Source organism: Podarcis muralis, chromosome Z (genome assembly GCF_964188315.1).
Source record: "Podarcis muralis chromosome Z, rPodMur119.hap1.1, whole genome shotgun sequence".
Classification (NCBI taxonomy): Eukaryota; Metazoa; Chordata; class Lepidosauria; order Squamata; family Lacertidae; genus Podarcis; species Podarcis muralis.
The window spans coordinates 10434402-10454945 of NC_135673.1; the positions used below are offsets into that span (position 1 = coordinate 10434402).

Below are 20544 nucleotides of genomic sequence, written 5' to 3' on the forward strand. Positions count from 1 at the left end.
ACCTAACCCAAGGTACCACTGTATATCAAGTCGTGGGAATAATCTCATTATTTGGCTTTCTATTTGGTTTATCTGACAATAGCCATCATTATATTATCATTATATTTGTATGTGTTATGTTTAAAATTATTAGAAAGCTAAATGTTTTCTAGCCTTCTTAGTACACATTTTTTGTCTTCAGATAGATGGATTTAAATGTTTTCTGGTTGGGCATTAAGCCATGTGTTCTGTTGTTGCCATAAATCCCATTGTATCTATGGTTTATTTCTAACATTCAATGTGCTTCTTAACAGAGCCCCAACTTTTATTTCTGGATTTAAAATCCACAGGTGGTTTGGTGGATTTTGTATGCAGAAATGAAAAATTAGGATTGTATTTAAAAACCTTAATGGCTAATTAAGCTTTGAGTTTCTTTATTAAATCATTATTTGTCATGTCTGCAATAATTACTGGGAGTTAGGTCTTCCCTTTTAATTAAGATTCTTCAGAACTGGGCTTAATGAAAACTGGCTTTGTAAGGTGTGTGTCTTTATGACCACACTGTCATTATCCCACTGAAATGAATGGGAGCTAGATTTTTTCAATGGATTGTATTCAGTAGATAACACCCACATCCAATTGAATAAACAGAACAAACAGTTTAATCTTATTAGTATCTTGATCTGGTAACGTATATTTTTCAGCACTGTCTTCTCTTGTCCTTCTGGTGACTGATTTAGTTTGCTCCTCTTTTCATTTAGCCTGTATCTTGGTTTGTTTGATCCATTTCCTTTATTGCTGACTGAGCCTTTATTCTTCACTAAAGGTAGCCTCTGTGTGTATAAGCTTGACTACGCTTTTTTTTTGGCTGCAACCCATAGTGCTTCTTTGCATGGTTCTGTTTCGAATTATTCAATAATGTGAAAGCTGTACTTGTTTTATCATTATTTGTTCACCAAAAACACTTCCCTGTGTCAAATATTTTTCTAAATTAGAAGTTGTGCATGGTGTTGGATACTTTGATTTAGAAATCTAATTCTTTTCCTTCTTCCAATCTTTCCTGTTTCTACCCTTTTCTCTCCCCGTCCCTTCAGTTCTTCCTACTGCTACCTATTGGAACCTTGCTGCATGCTCTCCTTCAGGTATCCAACAATAAAACAGTCAAAAGAGAGAGAGCACCCACTTCTCTTCCAGATAAACGAAAATAATAGGATAGTTTCAAATTGGGACTGCTTATGTTTCCATCAGTCTGTTTGTGATTATAGGTAAAGGTACATACAGATTTAGGTGGATCCAATGCATTTATGATTCTTAAGCATTGTTTGTTTTCCATAGTTCATGGTTAGGCACAAATCAATATATGAAACCAAGGTTTGCGTGAGCTGTGGTTAAGTGTTATAGTTGCACTTGATCAAGTCAAAGTTAAGGCAGTTTCTCCATCACTCATAGTAAGAAGGTCTCCCAGGTGGCTCTGGAGTATGCATGAACTCTGGGGCAGGATGAGCTGCATTTGACTGTTAACCAGGCTTAGGCTACAAACCATGGTTTGTGCTTACCATCATCAAGTATTATATCTGCAGAAGGCAGTAGTCCCAATACAACTTACATGTAAAAATTAACTGGAAAAATATGACCAAGACAGCATTTTTATTTTTGTTGTGTTCTGCTAGCTTCTAAAAGTAAAAGGGGGGGGGAATGCTAACAGAGTAAGTGCCTCATTCTATTCAGTTCAGAAAAATGGAAATAATGAGGCTAGACCACTTGGTGCCCTATTTTTATTTTAGTATCAGATTTATCAATATTTGAATACTACAGTAAAGTGAATGACTGGTTAATTCTTTTTTATTTTGAGTGTACATGTATTTTCAGCATTGTGCATGACATACCATTTGCAGATACCTTAACGTGATTTGCATTAGATAGTAAATTGTTGTGATGCAGCAAATCTTGCATACAATTATTGTCAGCCTCTCCATAGCAGACAAGCCACTTCATAGCTGACAATTTGAAAAGACTCGAAGTGCATGCTGGGACTGGCTTGCTTTGTCATGGCCGGTGTGTGTGTGTGTGTGTGTGTGTGTGTGTGTGTGTGTTGTTTAACTATCTGTATAAATGCAACATCTAAAGCAAATGCATTTTGTTATGCAAGTCTGACTAGTGTACCGTGTATTTTTACTATATAAAGATGTTTGTGTTGTGTCATTCATGCATGGATCATATAGCGACCCATGACACTGGCATTCCATTTAAATATATTTGGTTATAAGACACAATTTGTTAACCTTTTGTTTGCTTTTTTGTTTGTTTGTTAGCTAAAGCAGAAGACGGTGGAATTAACCCGAGCCTGTCAGAAACAATATGAGCTGGAGCAAGAACTGGCTTTTTATAAGATTGATGCCAAGTTTGAACCATTAGGTTATTATCCAATAGAGGTAATTATTTGAAAATAGTATTTTCAGTTTTAGAGAGCCTACTTGATCCCAAACTTGTGCTGCACATCTGAATCAAAGTACAAAATCAGAACTGACACTCTGTTCCCCTCCTCAACTCCAAACTGATGGTGAGGATGGTAGAGGAGCATATCTCCAGTTGCACTAAACTGCCAAGGCCCTCCAGTCTGGCTGAATTTGTACTATTATGTCCTATTTCAGGATGTTGAACTTGATGATGTACCGGGTGAAAGCCCTTACATTGGGAAATCTAGATACAAAAGGAACATGTACGCTGTAGAAGGCTATATCCCTAGCAAGGCTCAGAAGATGCAGATGGGAAATCTGGAAGAAGCAGAAGAACAAAAGATTCAGAAGCTGAAACTGAATATTCTTCAGTCACTAGATGCACAACTAGAAGAAAAAGAGAGAAAGGTTAAAGGAGGTACTTCCAACCTCACCTCCCCTTGCAAAGTTAAATGTAGAAAACCTTTCACTCTGTGTGTATTGTCTTCCATCTGATGCTCTTGATTTCTGCTGAATGTTAAAGCTGACAGTTAAATTACTGACTCAACAGCATCTGAGTATCAGTCTAGTGAGGCGAGGGCTGAGGTGACATTTGAATATAAGACTTCCCAGTTTACACTCCTAGCCATTACAGTAGGTTTCAGTAGGCCAAAGGAATGGGTTTTACCAAAGCAGCTTCAGATCTCCTTCAAAGTGGAGCAGTTCAGCAGTTTTAGGCCCTGAACTTAATGGTCTAAAGAGGGGTGGCCATATGTGTTACATCAGTGTTATGTTAAGCAAAATCCAAACAAGTTTGCCAACCCTGATGAAAAGGAAATGCTCTGTGCATGTTCCACAGTTTAAAGCCAAATCATGGCACCACCATGACTACAGAAATAAAATGTGGCTTGCTTCTGCCACCCCAATTGTAAACGCTTCTACTTGGGAATAAGAATCATTTGGTTATGGAAAAGGATAACATGTTTATCTAGTAACAATAAATAACCATGTGCAACCATGTACAAGTTTAGTCGGTTATCTCTTGATTATAAAACATTTTACAATATAATAAGAAAACATGCTGTAGCAACCAGAAGCAGGCCAGGTACAGTACTGGACCTGTTTGCCACTGTCCTCCTCATCTGCTGTTCTCTGGGTGGTTATTTGGGGCCCCAGATTTAGTCCCAAGACCCAGCTCTAGTCTGCACTATTATTCAGTCACTTGAATGCAACTCCATTCAAACTGGCTCACGATTGACCTTTTTCCTAACACCTTCCTAATTTTTGACCAGCTAGATCTCATTCAGTAAATCTATGTAAGCATATACATAAAATACTACATATAATGCAATCCAAGCCTGCTCAGAAGCAAGCTCCATTGCCTTCAATTGAATTTATTTCCAAATTAGTGTATATAGCACTATAGCCTAAAAGACTTGCAGCATCCACAAACTTTCCTGTGCACTTCCCTGGATTGTGACCGCTGCTTTCTACCCTTCTGGAGACATTCATCATAACTGCAACATATGTCCATGTTGGCACTGGATAGCTGCAATTGGCATGTCTTTATAATTTGTTTCTCATTTTCCCAGCCCAAGAAAAATTAACAGAATTGCTAGGTGAAGTAGCCAATGCAGAGCACCGTGTTTTAAAAGCAACAGAGGAGCTTAAACTAGTCCAAGATGTTGTGGCTCAGAAAAAGGTATGTATATAAGCCTCTACTCCCCTGTTAGGTTCTCCCCTGGAGCATTCTGTGCATATTTATAGGCACAAGGTGAAAACATTTCTCTGTAACTATGGCCTTTTAAATGTGTTTGTGGGAGGGGGGTATTGATTCATTTTTGTTTCATTCTGTATGTTGTGTTCTCAGTTTGTATTTTTATGTTGTATACGCATTACTGCAGTATACAAATTTAATAAACAACAATGTGGCAATAAACTGAAACAATTGAAAAGACCTGTTTATTTTTTTTGTGCATAATTGCCAAATTTCAAGCATTCCAATCTAATGCTTTGGGGCTGCACAGTAAAGCTGCATACCTTATTCCAACACTTGGCCATATGTAGCACTAAGGAAAAAGGCAGGTTTTCATAGATGATAACTTTTCCCTGTGAAATGCAGTGATAGACTGATAGCCCTGTGGATGTTTACTTGAGATGCATTGGCTGTATTGGGACTAATTTCTACGTAAGCATTTATAGAATTGGGCCCACACTGCAGAATTCAAGTTCACAAGGAAAATCGCTGAATCATATTTTTAAACCATACAGCTTGTGTAGTCTCTGAATCCTTTGTATCTCAATCTTAGTTAGGTGTGTTTTCTGTTTGTTCAAATCTAGATGTCAGACGTGGAAAAGGATTGTCTTAGGCAAGAGCTAAGCAACAAGATACTTCTCCTAAATCAACTACGAGAAGAAGCTCTAGAACTAGAGAAACAGATGGAAAGGCAGCAGGAAGACATGGCCAAAAAAGAGAAGGAGTTAGGAGAACTGCAGCGTTTTATAGATTCTCTAGATCCTGAAGACCCAAGACATGTAAGTTTTACTCACACATATATACATGAATTCAATATATATAGTATTAATAGGAAATGCCAATTAAATTATTGAATAAATATCCAGTTAGCAGGAATAAAATTAGAATCTAGTTTTGTTTGAGTAATAGAGTAAATTACACTGTGCCCACAGGATTGTAGGAAAAGAGTTCTGCTAAATTTCAGTGGAGTATCTCTGCCCATTAAAATATATTTTTTCTAAAGAATTGTTTCAAAAATATTTTAATAAACATATACAGTGTTTGACATTTAACTAGCACATTGCTGAAACATCATCAGAAAATTTCATAGGTTCAGATGCAGTTCCCTAGGTTCTTTCCTTCATATAATGAAACAAGCTTCATTTATGAAAAGAAAATATATGCATTCATGGGGTGGTGAATATGTATTAGTACTGCATCTTAGGGTGATATTATTATTAATTTGAACATTTTATGTTTTTATTTATTTTATATGGTACAGAAGATACATTTTGAGAAAGCCATTGCTACCACAGTAAACAATAAGCAACATGTCCCAATAAAATTACTGACTTTGGTCGTGCTATGTAATAAAGTTGAATTAGATTACTCTAAGAGATTATGCCATACTTTCCCATGCGTATTAGGTGGATTCCTGCCATAGTCTGAACAATTTATGTATTAAATAAACATTTGCCCTATGTTATAAAAGGAATAGGAATTGTGTTTGCCCTTTGCTGCTCTGTCCTAACATGTTAATTTCTTAGCCAATATTATTGTCCATATTCTGGTGTACCAAGAATCAATGTTAAGCCCTGTGCCAGTTTTCCAACAGCCAGGGCAATTATTAATTTGATATTGGAACTCCTGGAGTCCTGGTCACGACATTTTCAAGTAATAAATGGATTGGAAGCAAGCTACTTCAAGGTCTGCTTCTTTCTGTATCTGGTATGGAGAGCCTCTGGCCCACTGGGCCTTTTTCATCCACACCCAAACAGTCTTCCTGAGACATGCTTGCTTCTTCCATACTATTCTGCAGAAATCTAGCCATGCAGGAATACATCTCTTCCTACATGGCCAGTTTGTTTTATTTTGGGTGTGTGACAGGAGTTTCCCTTTCTCTGTGCACAGCAAGCGAATGCAGAAAGAGATTTCCTGCCTAGTCAGCTTGCTATGTTTCATCTCTTGGCATTGAGAAAGGAGATACAGTCATACCTCGAGTTAAATATGCTTCAGGTTGAGCATTTTCAGGTTACACTCTGCAGCGACCCAGAAGTAACAGAACACGTTACTTCCGGGTTTCACTGCTCGCGCATGCACAGACGCTCAAAATGACGTCACACGCATGCACAGAAGTGGCGAATTGCGACCCGTGCAGACGCACAGTCATGGGTTGCATTCTACTCAGGATGCGAACAGGGCTCCAGAACGGATCCCGTTCGCATCCAGAGGTACCACTGTACTTTTTTCCCAGGCCGGCCTGCCTTCTCCAGAAGGAATGTTTGGGTGGCCTCAGGGACCCATTCTACATTGTTCTTTTAAAAGCATGGCTGCAGTCTTTCAGATCATGTGACAGATAAAAAATACCATGTGAGAACATTCCAGATAATGGACTATGCATGCTCAAGATGGTCAATCAGCCATCCTCAGTCTGCATGGCAAACTGCTTTTGAAACTGAGTATGGAGATTTGCTATTCCAAAAAAAAAGTCAAAATGTTCCACAAGGTTCACCTAATAGCTCTTTGTATTCTAGCCATTATCCTTTTTAAATCAATGTGGGAAGCTGCCTTATACTGAGGAAGTCCACTGTGCCATATAACTCAATACTGTCTACATTGACTGGCAGTAGTTCTCCAGGGTCTCAGGCAGGGGCCATTTCCAGCCCTACCTGAACATGCTGGTGATTCACCCTGGAAGCTTCTGCATTCAAAGCAGATGCTCAGCCACTGAGCTATAGTCCTCCCTCTATTCAGGTGCTTATATTACCCTCATATGACATTTCAATCCATATTCACACACAAATATGATTCATTTGTGCCCTTATCTTAAGAAGCAACCATGTGGCATGACCTTAAGCATGTTTATGCTAAGTAAGCCAACCAAGCTCAGTATTATTTGTTATTAAACATATTTTTTGAGCTATTGCAAATGAGTTTGTGGTTTTTTGAAATAGTATGCACAAAGTCTTATTTCTCAGGAAAAGTTGATGCAGTCTGCTGCACATCCTAGGCTAAGTTCTAACCTCACATTGGTTAGAAATGTTTTAGCAGGACAGAAACAAGGAGAAGTAACATATTTCCTTCTCTCCGCAAGGCAGCATGTGATGCAGACACACCCTAAGAGAAAAATTGTCATTCCTTCTAAAACAATGTAGATTGACTGGTTTCTTAATCTCAAGATGACTCATATTTTAAAGTTGCCTTTAACTATTTTGGGTGTGGACAGCTTTGTTTAATTGATCACACAGAATAAGGAATGCAAACTGGACCTACATTTATTGGTGTAACTGTATAAGCTTCTTGGTGTCACAAAGCTCTAATTAGGCAGACCAGACCATTCCATTGTCCCAAGAGAGCAGTTATGCATAATTAAGGCTGCAATTCAGTGCACACTTTGGACTACAGTAGTTGCACCAAGCTTAGTTGGGCTTGCTTCTAGCTAAACATGCAAACAACTGGGCTACAAGAATCTGATACAAAGTTACCCCATAAATATTAGTTTCATTTAAAATATGCATTCCTTTTAATAAACCGAACAATTTTATGTTGGCACAAACAAACTATAAATGTTAAGAGATCCATATTTTGCAAAAAGAAAAAAAAGTTTTGCAAAACAAAAAGTTAGTACAGCCTTTCATGCTTTCCAGTTATGTGGATATACTTGAAGTCTCATTCATATCTGGCTTATTTTTGAAGCTCAGAGGCTGATTATAAAAAGAAATCGTGAAGTCAACAGTCCAAGACCTCAGTCTCTCCAATAATAACTTTCCGTGTGTTTCAGGGAGACTTTCTAAATGAAAGGAAACTGCTTTATTTAAGCTCAGCCTCTTGGAGAGTGGAGCTGCCTGTTACAAGCTGTAGAGTTGATTGGCTGCCTGCACTGCTTCCTGTGTTGTGATTTGAAGCAAACAGGACGCAGCCCAGCTAGCTGAAACAAGTAGGGATTGGAGCGCATGTTACCACTGTGCAGGCCTGACAAAGAGCTCTCACAGCTCCTGGGGCTTAGTTTCCCCCTTTCAAACCACATCCTAACCAAAGTGCAACTGTCAAACAGAAAAGTTTGGTGTACGAGACTAGATAGAGATTAAGAGAAACCATGTTTGAGCTGAGCTACTTTTTTAGCACTGCTCGTCTTTCACAATGAATTTCAACTTTTAAGTGGGGCTTTCAACACAGGATTTGAAAAGAAGAAAAGACAAAGCAAACGCTGTAAGTGCCTCCCTCTCCCCTCCCTCAAAATACCATTGAGGAATCTCAACAGCAGCATACAATTTTAGAAGATAACATTGCTAAGTTATAGATACTTTTAAAACAGGACAGACTTGACTTGGCTTATTATGGATATTTGGACATTTGCCTCTTTTGTTATCTGCTCAGAAAATTAAATGAAGATTTGGTATGGGGATAGTCTGATAAAGTGAAACTTTTGCTTCAGCCATTTTGCATTACCTCAGTATTTAGGAAAGCATGCTTTTTCCTGGGATTTTAACTAATAAGGTTTTTGTTTTAAGTGTAATTGGTGGAGTTGTGCATTTATTTTAAAAGTACCATCGGATAGTTGGATTGCATTTTTGTATTAACTATTTTTTGTGGGGGCTGGTTCTGCACTCTTTATGCCAATTAGCACTCTGCTATTTTTGGTTCATAAAAAATATGTTGCATGTTGGATGCCTAAAACCATGAATGGAAGTAGTCTGCCCTATAAGATTTGACACTGTGTTTCTAAGCCAAGCAAACACTATCAAGCTTATAACCAAACTTGTCATTGTAACAGTTTCATTCAACTGTGGTTAAGTACAGTATGGTACTTAAGATAAATGGTACACATAGCTGTGTTCAGTTGACACTGGTTATAGCAGCTTGAATAAATGTGCTATTGACAAAATAAAATAAAATCTGGGTTGTAGATTTTGGGGGGAGAAGTATACAAATAATATTTTGGCATGAAACTGAAATTATTGGCTTATATTTTAATGCAGAAGATCTAGTATCCAATTTCTTTAGCACTCATTGGAGAGAGGCATATGAGGTTAGTCTGACTGGGTTGAGAAGGGTTTACAGAATGGTCTGTGTAACTTAAGGGGAGAATGGTAGTGTATAAGAAGCACTGGGCTGCAGCTACAGCACCCGTGGGTTGAGTTGTATCATTCTGTAAGGCAGAATATGTTACATTATACCCTGATGTCATCACACTGTACACTTCCCTATTTGGATGTAGAGAGACACTTAGCACAGTGACATTGGGAGTGAAGGTTAGAATTACACTTTTTGCAGAAAGAAAGCAGAGAATGCAACATAGGATGTCACTTTATGCCCCTTCATTCTTGGACATTCTTCTAGGGATCAGGAATCATATGAGCAGACTAGGTGGTGGTGGTGGGAGTTTTCTTCTTAAATTTTACAAGATACTATGTGCACCATCTCCTAATTACCATGCTTAATCTGAGGGCACAGTTGAATGAAGCTGTCACAATGGTATGTTTTATTATTAGTGCTCAACTTTACAAGGAATGCATGAGTCTCATATTAGTTAGGCATTCAGTGTATATTGGGCATGCTGAGTTGCCCCCAACATTGCAGGGGCCTGTCATGTGTGTAAAACAACATACATGTGCCACCCCCCCAACTCATCCAGGCCAACTCAGCGTGCCACACACCCCTTCACCACATCCCTAGCAGAGGACAAGCCAGCACGAAGATGCTTCTCGTTGGCAATCTCCCACTCTCGCAATCTCCACCAGAGCACTTTCCTGGAAGGTGGCCTGGTGATCATCAAAGGGACGGGCCAGCGTTTCCTACTGGTGCATCCCTTTGAGGATCATAGTGGATTTAAAAAAAAAATTATTTAGGGAGTGCTGCTTGAAAATTTTAGGGAGCCCTGCCCCCATGGCCCCTCCACAGATCGCACCAGTGGTATGTATAGAGGCAAGAGAGAGAGAGAGCACAGATTAATAAATTCTATGTAAGATGCTAGCCACTTTAAGGATTTTGTTTTAAAAAACAGGCTTCAAATCTTAAAAATAAAAGTTCTTCCAGGTAGAAATTCCAGGTGTGCGAAGCCAACTAAACTAATGAAGAAGGAAATAGTTTGGAGAAAGGTGTGAGAAATCATGTGGCCTACCAGCTTCACAAAAGTAGATCCCTGTGGGCTTTTCCCAAAAGGATATACTGCTTATAAATGATTTTTCAACTGTTCAACAAAATAAAATAAAAAACATATACATTTAATAAAATAAAATAAAAGATTTTTCAATCATTTTCAAACTTCCTGCAAATTGTTTGCTCCTAAGAATTTATATATGCTGTGGTCAGAATTGTAAGAAACTTGAAGCCCATCTAGCTGAAACCCCTGTGACTGAAGTAACATTGTCCATTTACATAATTAGGTTAATCATATAGGCAAAGCAACAAACTTCAACGGTAGAGCACATGCTTTGCATGCAGGTCCCAGGTTTCATTCTTGGGCTTTAAAGACCCCATCAGGAACCCTGGAGAGCCCCAGCCAATACTAAATTAACCAGACTTGGCATAAGATAGCTTTCATTGTTCTGTACTGTGAAGTATAGAGATCGGGAAACTTTAGCCTTCCAGATGTTGTTGAACTACCAACTCTCATTAGCCCCAATCAATATAGCTAGTGCTCAGAGATGATAGGAGGTGTAGTCCAGCATCATCAGAAAGTTCCCCGTCCCTGCTGTAGAACATTTGTGGCAAGGGTGCGGGAAGATCAGGATTGTTTGGGGTGCTTTGTTTGTTTTTAAACTACTGCCCTGAGATGTCCATTTAACTTCCACTCACAGGCTCATATGAAGGCTCAGAAAGCAAGCAAAGAACAACAACTTGACATGATGAACAAGCATTACAAGCATCTTGAAAGTCGCCTGGATGACATGCTGTCTCGGATTGCAAAGGAAACTGAGGAAATTAGGGACCTGGAGCAACAGCTCACAGATGGTAAAAATGTTATTCAAAACAGACTTTAGCTCAGAGGCTTTGGGCTTTTCCATAGTTTACATAGCATATACAGATTTTACACTCTACAGGCAACAGTTCTTAGATGTACATATGCATGCTTTTAAGTATTTGCTGTAGGAAGTGCTCACTTAATAAATGCAGCAACCATGTTTGTTATTTGAAATGTGGAGCTATCCTTAATACGTGGCATGAGATTAAACTCCATCACCTTGGCTCTCCCTTCTGAGCACACCAATACCAGCCAAATTCTGAAAGCCTCAAAGCAGCATTCTGCCTCTCCTAGCAGGAAACCCATAAATGGCATCCAGGTATCTTTCCAGCTCACTGAAGAGGTTTGTGGGATGACTTTATTTGATGGATTCAAGTGAGGTCACCTACTAGTGTAAGATACCTACTACTGTTGTTTAGTCAAGTAGAATTTTTTATCCTGGCGTTATTTCCCATTTGTAGTATGAGAACTCTTGGTGGAAGTCTCTGGAGATTAGTTTCCTGAAGAACTCTTGTTGATTTTCTCTTAGAGCAGTTAGGAAAGTGAGGAAAAGTGGCACTACCTAGAGAAATGATGAGATCCTGGTCAAGAGAAATGGAACTTTCCACCTAACTTAAAATTTGTGAACTTTTACTGGCTAGGTTTAAAGAAAAAATGTATAGTTTCTGGGGGGAAGCATTGTCATTGCAATTCCTGGTTATCCAGTGCTGTATTTCTCCCTCCCTTCCCCACTTTATTTTAATGTTACTGTGCTGATCTAACAGAGTTACAAGCACAGTAAAAATGTACATGGCTGCCAGTCTTATTGGACCAGATTTCTTCTTTAAAACATAAATGTTGGGTAAATGCAAATATGCTGTCACTTCAGATACTGAAATCAAAGTTTGTGTCTCCTATGTAAGTCTATTTTGAGACATGCTCAGTGATGTCACCTCACCTTCAGATAATCAGGGATAGCTCTCATGACTTTTTGGTGTTCCCTTGCAAACTGAAATACTTCTTTTTTCGTATTTCTTAACTCTTTCTCCTCTACCATTCACAGGCCAAATAGCAGCAAATGATGCACTGAAGAAAGACCTGGAAGGAATTATCATTGGGTTACAGGAATATCTAGAGAGTGTTAAGAGTCAGGCCAAACAAACCAGTGAGGAATGCAAGAAGTTGCAGAGGGATAAAGAGGTGTTATTGCAAAGGCTGGAAGAACTCGAGGAGGAGAGAAACCAGCTGGAGATAGTTGCTATGGATGCAGAAAACCTGAGAAAAGTAAGATGCAAGAACTGTTATATTCCAAAAAGTCCTGATGCTTTTCCTCACTGGCAAACATAATTTAGAAACCAGGACAAAACAATGAGGTTAAGATTGGCAGAACCTTTTTATTTATTTCAACAATTGATATACAGTGGTACCTCGATTTACGAACTTCTTAATCCATTCTGGAAGTCCGTTCTTAAACCAAAGCCATTTTTAAACTGAGGCACACTTTCCCCACTGAGGCCTCCCGTCGCCCGTACCCTTCCACTAATTGGCTTCCGTTCATAGACCGATGTAAAGTTCACTAACCGGAACACCTACTTCCAGTTTGTGGAATTCGTAAACCAAATAGTTCGTTAACAGGGCTGTCGCAGACCGAGGTACCACTGTACTGCTTAACACCATAGTCTCTAAGAGGTGTACAGTGAAGTTACAAAACAAGTATAATGGAGATAAAATCAGTTAAAATTAACCGTAACATCAGGGAAAAAATGCCTACTAAATTGAAAAGGTCTTCACTAACCTCTGGAAGTTCAAGAGAAAGGCGGCCTGCTGGATCTCAGCCAGGTGGGAGTTCTACTGGGGTGGACCCACAATACTAAATTCCTCAAAGACCTCAGTGATTGGACAGGGATATATGGAATTGATCAGTCTTTAAGGATCAAAGTTGTTATGGGTCTTCTAAATTAATACAGGAATGTTGAACTTGGCCTGGTAGCATATGGGCAGCCAATGCAAGCTTTTAAACACCAGAGTTTTATGCTAGAGTAATGTTTTGCCACACTCATAAAGTTGGTGGGTGCGTGGTTGTGGCCCAGCAGAGGACATTCTCTTTGCTGGCTCCAGATTTGTGGAATCTCCTGACTGAAGTGCATCCAGCATCTTCACTTTACAGCTTTTGTCATGTGCTGAAGATCCACTTCTCTACCCTTGCCTTTGATGGTTGAAAAGTATTTATGACCTACTCAAAAATGTGATTAAATGTGGTCATTTTTTTTATTTTAGTGTAATTGTCTTTGTTGGTTTTAAACTGTATTAATAGCTGGTGGGCAGCTCACAACCACCTGCCAGTAATCATGGTATTGCAGTTTCCTGAATCAGAGCAATTGCTGATGCTCTGTAGACCTTGGCATGTTTGACCATCCTACTTGTCATCCTGGCAACACCAGGATGTTTTCTATCACTGGGGGGGAGGAGCTGGTAGGAAAAGCTTGATCATCCTTCCCATCCCATTTTAGCTCTGCAAACATCCATTTTTCTGTCACATCCCACACTGGGATAATATGCAGAATTGGGAAACCCACATTTGCCATCAATTATGTACATCTTATCCTATGGACTTCAGAATAGTATGTTGGGGAGGTACGCCTCCAGTCCAGCAGCAGGGGTGGCATAGCTCCCTTCCCCCCACCCCTTGCCCCCGTGGTACATGTGTAGGGGCACAGTCTCTGTTTAGCAGGGATACATGCTACAACCATGTTAATGGAGAACTGATGAACTCAAAATTATAAAACACACTTTTGGTTCCAGGAAATCGCAGACCTTGAGCAGGCACTTGAAGAACAAAGAGAGCTCAATGAAGCCCTGCATGAGACTCAAAGGGAACATATCACATATGAGGCTGAGCTGGAGGCTGAACTGAAAGCCCGAGACATTGAAGCCAATCAGCATGAGGAAGAACTGCAGAGGCTAAAACAACACGGTCAAGTAAGTGGACATTCAGAGAGAAATGTCTCCTTTCCTTATACCTTTCATGTTTCTCCCAATCCATATAGGTTCCAAAACGTGACTTCTTTTTTCTAAAACTTATCTGTAAAGAATCCAGGTTGGTAGTAGTCATAGTGAAATGGAAAGAGCTCTTAGGTAGGTGGGTGGCTGAGGGACATTTTGTCTGGTTTTCCTTGCTGCCACAGTCCTGCCAGCTCTTCCAGTGGCTTAAACTGATTGGACTCTGGCTTTTTAACACAGTAGGGAAAGAAGACATAGCTCAGTTGGTTAAAGCACTGTGCTGATAATGCCAAGGTTGCAGGTTCAATCCCTGTATGGGACAGCTGCATATTCCTGCATTGCAGGGGTTTGGACTAGGTGATCCTCAGGGTCCCCTCCAGTTCTACAATTCTATGATTCTAAGTCAAGGAGTTGAATTGCTGAAGCATTGTGACTGAGGAAGCTGGGGGACTTTATCTTACTCAATGAACAGTTTCCTGCTGTGAGGATTCCTGTTAGGTCTGTGTTACCTTGTCACCCACCAATCAAAAAGCAGCTATTGGTATTGTCAGAAAGATGTTGATGTTCTCAATCTTTCTCCCAATGAACCTTTTTAGTTCTATGAGAAAGAGTTTTGACCCTCTTAAAGTGATTCAACTTGGTAGCAGAGGCTAATCTAGGCGTGTCAAATGCATTGGCCCAAGGGAGGTGTACTAGGGTCATGGGGCTGGCCCAAGCAAAAAGAATAAAGGGTCCACCCAACCCAACCCATACAGCATCCTAAATTATTGATTAAGGTTCAGGACAGATTTATAGTACTAGGACAATCAAGACATGGTCACGGTTTGTACATTGCCCATGAATATATTTTGAAGTGTGAAAAACTCCTGTGGGCACAACCCACCCCATACTGCAACTGCACATGCACATGCATGCACACATTCCCCCCAGCAATTAGGCTTGAAAAAGTGTTTTTATCCACCCTCCCCACCAAGATAGGTGGGGCATGATCTCCTGGGGAGTGCAACTGGAGAGGGAAGGTTTATCTTCCTTTTCTAGGTGCTATCTCAAAGAAGATCTCTCTCACACACTGCTGCGTTTAGGTTTGAAAAATTCTAGGTAATAACAATTTTTTCAACCCTTATGGCAGTTGGTAAGAGGTGACATCAGGGTGACAACTCCCCTGCCAACTGTGACCCTCTGCCTCTCAAATTGTTCCTCTGTTGTAATTAGACTTGAAAGAAGCCTTCTATTAGCTACAATGTGGCTTTTTCAAGCCTAATTGCAGTGGCAAAAGGGATGGTGGTGATGATCCTCAGGCACCCATGAAATTTTGGTGGACCAATGTATGCCCACAAGTGCTGGGTTGGCAACTCATACAATATCCCATGGTTAATGGCATATTAGGATTGAGCAGCATGTTCATACTAGCATGCTACTGAAGCCTGATATCATTATGCATAAAAGAGGCCAGTCATGACAATAGGGCAAATGGAAATTGAGAAGTTTGCTTGTTTTATGGACTGTCAATGTCTTCCTTAGAAGAACAAGCTGTCCTTGCAAAATACATATTCTATTCAAATGTTACCTAATTCATTGTTTTTTTTGTAGAGGAAAGTGAGAATTTTTTTCTTTTTTCTTTTTGGGATGGGGTAGCTGGAGCACTCTGCTCTCCAGGCTAAGCTCAGCAAAGAAAGGCAAGCTTTAGAAAATGCCTTGACAAAAGCACAATTATCAGAAGAAAGAGAACAGGAAAATAATAAACTGCTTTCTCATCTTAAACAGCTACAGGTACAGTATTTTTTTCATATTTTTTTGTTTTTCAGAGAGCACGTCTGGCAGTCTGATATATAACCTTCTTCAAAAGGCTCCAGCTGTTGAAAGTCAATCATGCAACCACCTTGTATATTCTTTCTTGTGTGTCTGTTAAAGATTAACAAGAGTTATATCTTGGAAATCATCCAGAGTTAATAGGGGAAATTATCATGCTTTATTTATTGATTGTTTTCCGTAGCAACTAGTCATTTAGCTCCACAGGTCAGCTATGCTAGTGAAGAAATGCAGTGAAATAAGCATTATGTTTAGTCTTCTTACATTCTTATACAGTCAATGCAAGAAGAAATCATTGAAAGCATATAATGGTAAAAGTGACCCCTGAAATCTCTTTTGTTACAGAAAGATAATAACCTTTTGAAGCAGCAGCTTAAAGATACTCAAAATCAACTGAATCATGCAGTTGACAGCTTAATTCATCCTGAAGAATTCTTGGCTCGTGTGAGAGAACTCAAAGAAAATCTACAGACTGGGGCAGAATTCAGGTGAGCTAAATTCAGAGGTTTCATACCTTTATCAGAAGGAGAGATCTAGCTGCAAACACTTGGCTAGTTAATGCCTAGGCAGTTCCCAGCTGTGTATCTGTCAGTGTTTGAAGATAAGCATCACTCTTTCAGATGGAGAACACTCTGCAGAACACCTCTTTTTTTGTAGTTGTATGAAATGGCCTTCAGTCTCAAAGTAATATGCTGCTGTCAAAATGGATGGAAAGACTTGAAACTGGGAATCTCAGTCTTCACAAAACATCCTAAAACTGACAGACCCTTCCCTCACCTATTCTTCACAACCCTATCTCCCTCCCCCCTCACTTTTCCCCCATCTTGAGTTTGCAGATGTGTGTTTGCTGTAGCTGGAAAATAACAGTCTGGGCATGGGAGTGTGAATGGGGTAAGAAGTATCTCTTACCTACCAACTTGCTACTTCTCTTCAAATTCTGCTCTGCCACTGCTTTTTAGATGTTTTGGCAAAAACGTCCAACATTTAGTTTAGCCATAAGACACAGGTCTTCAGATGAGCATTGATGGTAAGCCTAGGTAGCAATTCTCCATAACGTATTTTCCTTTTTTTGTATAACTGATTATTTCAGGTGCCATAATGCAAAGGATATTTTAGGGAAAAGCCTTGCAGATCTACAGAAAGAGTTTGGTAAGGTCCTTGCTCAATCTCAGCAAGAAAATGAGGCCATCCAGGCCAGAGAGAGACAGCTTCAGAAGGAGATGACATCCCAGCAAGCTAAGTTGGAAGAGGCACAAGAAAAATACAGGCTGGCCTGTAACAAAGCTGCAGAAGCCAAAGTAAGAGAACCAACTACAGTCATACCTCGGGTTAAAGTAGCTTCAGGTTGAGCATTTTCAGGTTGTGTTCCGCGGCGACCCTGAAGTAACGGAATGGGTTATTTCCGGGTTTTGCCGCTCGTGCATGCGCATATGCTCAAAATGACGTCATGCGCATGCGCAGAAGTGGCGAATCGTGACCCGCACATACGCAGGTTGTGTTCTGCTCAGGATGCGAACGGGGCTCTAGAACGGATCTTGTTCACATCTAGAGGTACCACTGTATTACCAAAAGGAGAGAGAAAGGAACTTCCAAGGAGATAGCCATTCTGGTCTGTTGCAACAAAGTGTCTTGTATTTCAAAGACAGAGAGGTTTACTGTGGTATAAACTTTCATAAACCAGAGTCTACTTCATCAGGTGTCCACAAAAGTTTTCGCTGTAAAATTCTTAAGGAAAGAATTGCCACAATTATTTTGACAGAAACCTTGTTTAATGGTCAAATACGTGTCAATCCTTCATGAATATTTGCATGATTTGTGTCTGTCTTCCTTCAATCCCTCCTCAAAATCAAACTTTTCCATAAAGCTTAATCCAGTACTTACCTTGAGTGGTAACAATTATTTGCCATAATTCCTGGGAGTGAACCCCACTGAACTCAGTGAATTTTCTTTTGAGACAACTCCTATAGGATTGTACCTCCATCCCAATTACCTTGTTTTTCTCTTCTTTGCCTTGCTGTTGAATTTAGATTATATTTCCTTGAGGGCATTTTTTTGATATGGAATCATGAGTGATCATGTGCATTGGTGACCCTGAATTATTATATTGGAAAACTTCAAATTGGTGATGATTTTATGTTGCCTTTTTCATGGTGTGTCTACTATTTGCAGTTTTGGAAAAGGACCAAATGTACTTGTTTGTAAAGGAGGTAAAAAGCAGAGGCTTTTGCAAAAGATTCCACATGCTGCTAACTTTATGCCCCAGGAAAGATTGCAACTATCCTCAAGCTCTCATCATCTTCCCTTTGTTTCAACTTCAGATTAAATCTGAGAAGATGCAGAATGAAGCCAGAATACATCAACTAGAGAATGAAATCCAACATCTAAGTGAAAAGCTGAAGAATATGGAAGAAATCCAGGGCCTAACAGATCAACAGCTGCAAGAGGCTGATGAGGAGAAAGAAAGAATTCTTGCACAACTAGAATATCTGGAGAATAGGGTAGGGCTACTCCTATTAAAAAGCCTGTGACTAGTAAGGCCTGTCCCTCTGCACAACACTTTAAAAAATACTGCACTATTTGCTTACATTTTAATGTGAATGCATCCTACCAGAGAAGAAAGCAAGATATACATATATTTGTATGTGTATGTTGTTTGTTTTGTCACATCTGTTGAATAACATTTTCCCGCTCTTTCAGAAAAAGGTGGAAGATGCTAAGGCACAAATGCAATTCATTGACATTGGTAAAGAGCTGCAGAAGTTAAAGAGAGCAATATCTACTTCAGATAAACAAGCAGCAGCAGATCTCTGTGCAGCCAAAGATCAGCTCAGGTCACTCCGTGGAACTGTATGCAAAATTAATGAGGAACGCAGTGAGGTACATAATTGGTAAAATTGTAAAACTGAATTGAAACTACTTCTCTTGCACCACATAGTGTGTTTCAGTCTCTATTAGTCATTCTTATCATTAAGGTATACATTTCTGCATGGAAGCAACTTTCTTGATTTCATTTAATAATAAAATATCATGTAGTTGTTATTATTAACAGAGAAGGCTCTGCACCTGACTGTATTGAGAACCTAGAATAAGCATAGTGAAAGAGGAACAGAGAAGGGATGGAACCACTGCTCTGGTCAAAGTATTGATTTCTTATAATCAATACTATCTTGTTTATTGTATGTTTTGCTGCTATTTTATTGGGACAGTTTTGTGTTTTAATGTATGATTGTTATTGTAATGTATTGTTTCTTTTTGATTTTCTGTTATACTTCATGATTGTACAATTTTGTAAGTCACTTGGAGATTCTTTATGTGACAGGCAACTACTAAATTTATTAAATAGTAATAATAATACAAAACATCAACAATTGCATCAAATAAGCTAAGTAAAACACATTTTCCTCTTCTGTAGGAACTTCGGGAAGCAGAGAAGTTCTGTATGCTTGCTACTCAAGCTTCTAAAGATCTTGCCAGAGCAGAATCAGAAATAGAATTGTTGCAGAAACTTCTGAAAGAAAAGGAGGAATGGGTAAGTTATCAGTCCCCTTACTGTACACATTGATAAGAAACACGAAATAGAGGCAAGAGTGAAAAATTCTTACATGAATATGAAAACTATGAGGCTTAGTGATGTGTCTCCCATTGAGTTCTAAAAATTCAAGTCCTGGTCAGATATATTGATTTCAAGGGACAGAAAATCTCAGTGATATACAAATGTTCAAATTGACTGAGCCAGCAATGATTTAATCTGCCTGGAGAGAGAGAAGTCAGGACATGGCATGTGAGGCCAAGACTTGCTCATTTTAAACCCCTTTTCAGAAAATAGGATCAAAATGGCCTGTAGAATCTTCATCTACATTTTTTTTACATTGTGCACTCTGATGTTACACAAGGGCAAAACATGAGAAAATTTGACTAAGATGCTTTTTAATAGTTTCAGAGTGAAGTGGGAAAAGCTGATGCCGAGACTGCAGCTTCTGCTTTTCAGAAAGAGGAGATTGGTAAATTAAAGCAGCTATTGAAATGCCAAAAAACAGAAATTGACCGACTGCACCGTGTACTAGATCAAGTTCAGACAGGTAATGCTTTCCTTCCATTTTTTCCTGGAGCATGTTTTCAAACTAATTCAGATGTCTTCCCATCATTCTCTGTCCAGACATGTGTTGTTCCACCCATTGTCCAGGACCAGCAAGGTCATGTGGTCCTGCTTTGTAGACCTAGGCAGGCAGACGAGGTTCCACCCTAGATTTTTTTTACTACCTCTCTAGGTCAGAGCAGCTTTCTCATAATTTGTCTTCCAGTGGGGGGTGGGGGTGGGTAAGTGTTGTGTCTCAGAGTCTTTTAAAGAAACAATCGGGGTCTACCCAACTAAGTTATACTCAGAATAGACTCATTGAAATTAATGGATCTAAGTCATGCCCATTATTTTCAATGGATCTACTCTGCTTAAGACCGGCATTGGATACAGCCCTTGTTTTTTCTTCCTTCTTAAGTTTATTTTCCCTGTTATTTTTTTTGCCCAAGCATGGGGCTGCTAGAGATCGCGCATGTCAGAAAAAGAAAATAGTGTATGAAAGGAAGTCATTTAAACTGCTGAGATGCAGGTTTAAAAGCACTGCTTTGAGTGTCAACCTCCTTACTAC

The 20544-nt window shown here is 39.4% G+C and overlaps 1 protein-coding gene across 5 annotated transcripts in view; it reads left to right on the forward strand.

Annotated features, from left to right (window-relative positions):
* CNTRL (centriolin) overlaps window positions 1-20544 on the forward strand; it is a 59684-nt gene that overhangs the window by 15225 nt on the left and 23915 nt on the right. For 4 of the 5 annotated variants that reach the window (XM_028714599.2, XM_028714597.2, XM_077922329.1 and 1 more), the window contains 14 exons: window positions 2292-2411; window positions 2631-2853; window positions 4007-4116; window positions 4755-4949; window positions 10950-11103; window positions 12156-12376; window positions 13895-14071; window positions 15728-15862; window positions 16247-16389; window positions 16992-17199; window positions 18220-18399; window positions 18599-18778; window positions 19314-19430; window positions 19836-19980. In XM_028714599.2, the coding sequence (XP_028570432.2) occupies window positions 2292-2411; window positions 2631-2853; window positions 4007-4116; window positions 4755-4949; window positions 10950-11103; window positions 12156-12376; window positions 13895-14071; window positions 15728-15862; window positions 16247-16389; window positions 16992-17199; window positions 18220-18399; window positions 18599-18778; window positions 19314-19430; window positions 19836-19980 (2308 nt within the window). Of the gene's footprint in view, window positions 1-2291; window positions 2412-2630; window positions 2854-4006; window positions 4117-4754; window positions 4950-8080; window positions 8359-10949; window positions 11104-12155; window positions 12377-13894; window positions 14072-15727; window positions 15863-16246; window positions 16390-16991; window positions 17200-18219; window positions 18400-18598; window positions 18779-19313; window positions 19431-19835; window positions 19981-20544 lie in introns of those variants that run through there. The other variant, XM_028714603.2, reaches the window with a different exon arrangement.